General features: G+C 41.6%; 2 protein-coding genes across 2 annotated transcripts in view; one reads left to right on the forward strand and one right to left on the reverse strand.

Annotated features, from left to right (window-relative positions):
• LOC137987669 (membrane frizzled-related protein-like) overlaps window positions 1–385 on the forward strand; it is a 14,267-nt gene extending 13,882 nt beyond the window's left edge. Inside the window, exon 3 of the mRNA XM_068833742.1 lies at window positions 1–385. This exon is cut by the window's left edge and continues 43 nt beyond it. Coding sequence (XP_068689843.1) covers window positions 1–385 — 385 coding nt within the window.
• Window positions 386–2,441: 2,056 nt separating this feature from the next.
• Window positions 2,442–2,500, reverse strand: part of LOC137987670 (tigger transposable element-derived protein 6-like) — a 606-nt gene continuing 547 nt past the window's right edge. Inside the window, exon 1 of the mRNA XM_068833743.1 lies at window positions 2,442–2,500. This exon is cut by the window's right edge and continues 547 nt beyond it. Within this exon, the coding sequence (XP_068689844.1) occupies window positions 2,442–2,500 (59 nt within the window).

Here is a 2,500-nt window from a genome sequence, read left to right on the forward strand (position 1 = left end):
GAGTCCGAATTATCCATCCAGCTACCCACATCACCTGAACTGCATCTGGTCTATTACTGTCACACCAGGCAGCTACATTTACTTGCAGTTTTCTAAGTTTTCTCTGGAATATGGTAGAAGCGACTGTCCGTTTGACTACGTGGAAGTATCTGACCCAAACTATCCATCGCGTTCCATACAAATAAAACGCTGTGGTTATCAAAGTCCTTGGTCTGTTTGGAGCAAGAGCAATCTCCTGCGTGTTCGATTCGTTACTGATTTCTCTGTGTCAGCTTCAGGCTTCATGGCACATTATGCAACCTACGGGAATCCAGGTAGCGGAAACTGTCTGTCTCTTAATGCAACACAAAATAAGGAAATACTCACTGGGCATGTCCAGGAATGACAGATTGCGATAAGTGTTACGATGTGTCCTCTTACCCTTCTCCTCAACTTTTACATTACTTATATCTAGAAACTAGGAGTAATCAGAGATTAGGGAGTGTGTTTGAGCTACCTTCCTTTCGTTGAGATATTCAGATGCACGAATTATCTTTACATTTTACTGAGGATAGTAGTCCAGCATCAAATGCCAATATAATCTAGATGCATCACAGAAACATTTCGATGTTTGTTTTTTTGTGTGGAGGTTGTGTTGGTTTTTAAGCTTATCGGCCCATTTACATGTTCTATTGATCAAACTATTATCTGCTAGCAGAGGTTGCAGAATCGATAGTATTAAAATGGCGCAAGACAAAAGAATTGTTATACCGATTAGCACTTGCGTACGAACCAAGGACGAATTGCAACGTCTGTTTCCTAAAAAAAAAAAAACAGCACTACACAGCTTTCGGAAGTTTTTTTGGCGATGTCACCCAACACTGCCAGGAAAGAAACGGGTGCTTACATTGGAACCACATTCCTTTCTCGGATTGAGCCAATCACAGCTACAGTTCCATTTTCTGGAACTGTGTATCGTGCGACTCGACCAATAATACCTTTCGTCCCCAATGCACTCGATCACCAGAAATATGCAGGTCTGTTGTTTGTTTTTTCAAAGCGACCGCGTTAACTGAAACAATGAAAGGACGTAAATATAATGGCATTATTCAATATTTTTATTGACTTCAAAATTGAGTTTTCCTGTACACGCAATTGAAATCACGTACAGTCAACTCTCTCGTAAGCAACCACCCTTGGTGCACGACACTGAAGTGGTCGCTTACGGGAAGTGGTCGCTTACGGGAAAGATCAACAAAATAAGTCTAACACTGGATTGATCAATTAATGACATAAACATATTACCTAATCAGCTAAAATTAGGCAAATAGAAACTTTTTTTTTTTTCACATGCAACAAGTTTCGGGAAAAGTAGAGTGGAGTGTACAGTACTTGTAAATGTGTCTCATGTTAATGAAAATCACCTGAAATTTTAATCGAACAAAACCTAGGAAAACAACGTCAAACATGGGGTGCATATACTTGAAATTTTAATAATGTATTTACATTACTCGGTGGCATTTAGGCTCGATTACCAGCCGCTGTTTCGGGAAATGAGCCAGCGCTCACTCCCGAAATCTGGCTGGACGCGTGAGGTGAGCCATTGTTAATCTCCGCCAATCAGAAACTCGCCTGCACAAATCCGTCTGGCATAAATTATATGTTTTGGCTGCGAAGGTATTCTTTGACCCGGCCTGTTCGAGGTTTACAGTGCTTTTAAGGTCGGAAACATCCAAGATTGCGACAACGAAAAGTGTTCAAGAAGCTGGAGAATGGGAATTGTGTCGTTTTTTACCGCCTGAGTTCGCAAACTTCACTGATTTTCCAGTTGGCGCCAAGGTCAAAATACGGCTTTCAAATTCACTGCTATTGCAATTTTCTCCTCATACTTCGCTAATATAAGAGCAAGTAAAATTGCTCAAGATCAATTGAAATTACTGCTGAGTTTATTGGTGGCAAAACGAGGGGGCCGATGAAGTCGACTGAGAGCTAAAGCAGCCGAAGATTTCGTTCATCATTCGCTGGTTGAATTCAAACTCACATCGATCATTTAACCACAAACTCAAGCTCGTATCATCTGGAAACTTCGCACAGACGTTTTAAGCATTGTTATGTAATTTCTGTTTTCTTAAAATCAGTGTTTTTGGGATGTCTAATGCTATTTCCCCGAAACTATTAACTCGCATAAATTATATTTTGAATTTACGTCACAGACAATTTATCGCTCACGCGTCCAGCCGTCTCTTCTCGGGGAGGATACCCGAACTCGAGTGAGCGGCGGAAATCGAGCCTAGGTGGCATTCGACCGCTTATTTACGAAATCTAGAATGCTCGATTGCTTCTGTGACTTAAGCCTCATGTCAACAGGAATATCAGACACTTTCGTGACTGCAGTGGACAACTCCTCGCAACTCCGATAATCTGCAAACTCAGCGATCTGACGCACGAGATCAAGTGCTCCTTTAACTGTTTGCACCGCTGGGATTGATTGGCAAGGGAGCATCGTCACTGCTACCATCAC

Source organism: Montipora foliosa, unplaced genomic scaffold (genome assembly GCF_036669935.1).
Source record: "Montipora foliosa isolate CH-2021 unplaced genomic scaffold, ASM3666993v2 scaffold_378, whole genome shotgun sequence".
NCBI classification, from domain to species: Eukaryota; Metazoa; Cnidaria; class Anthozoa; order Scleractinia; family Acroporidae; genus Montipora; species Montipora foliosa.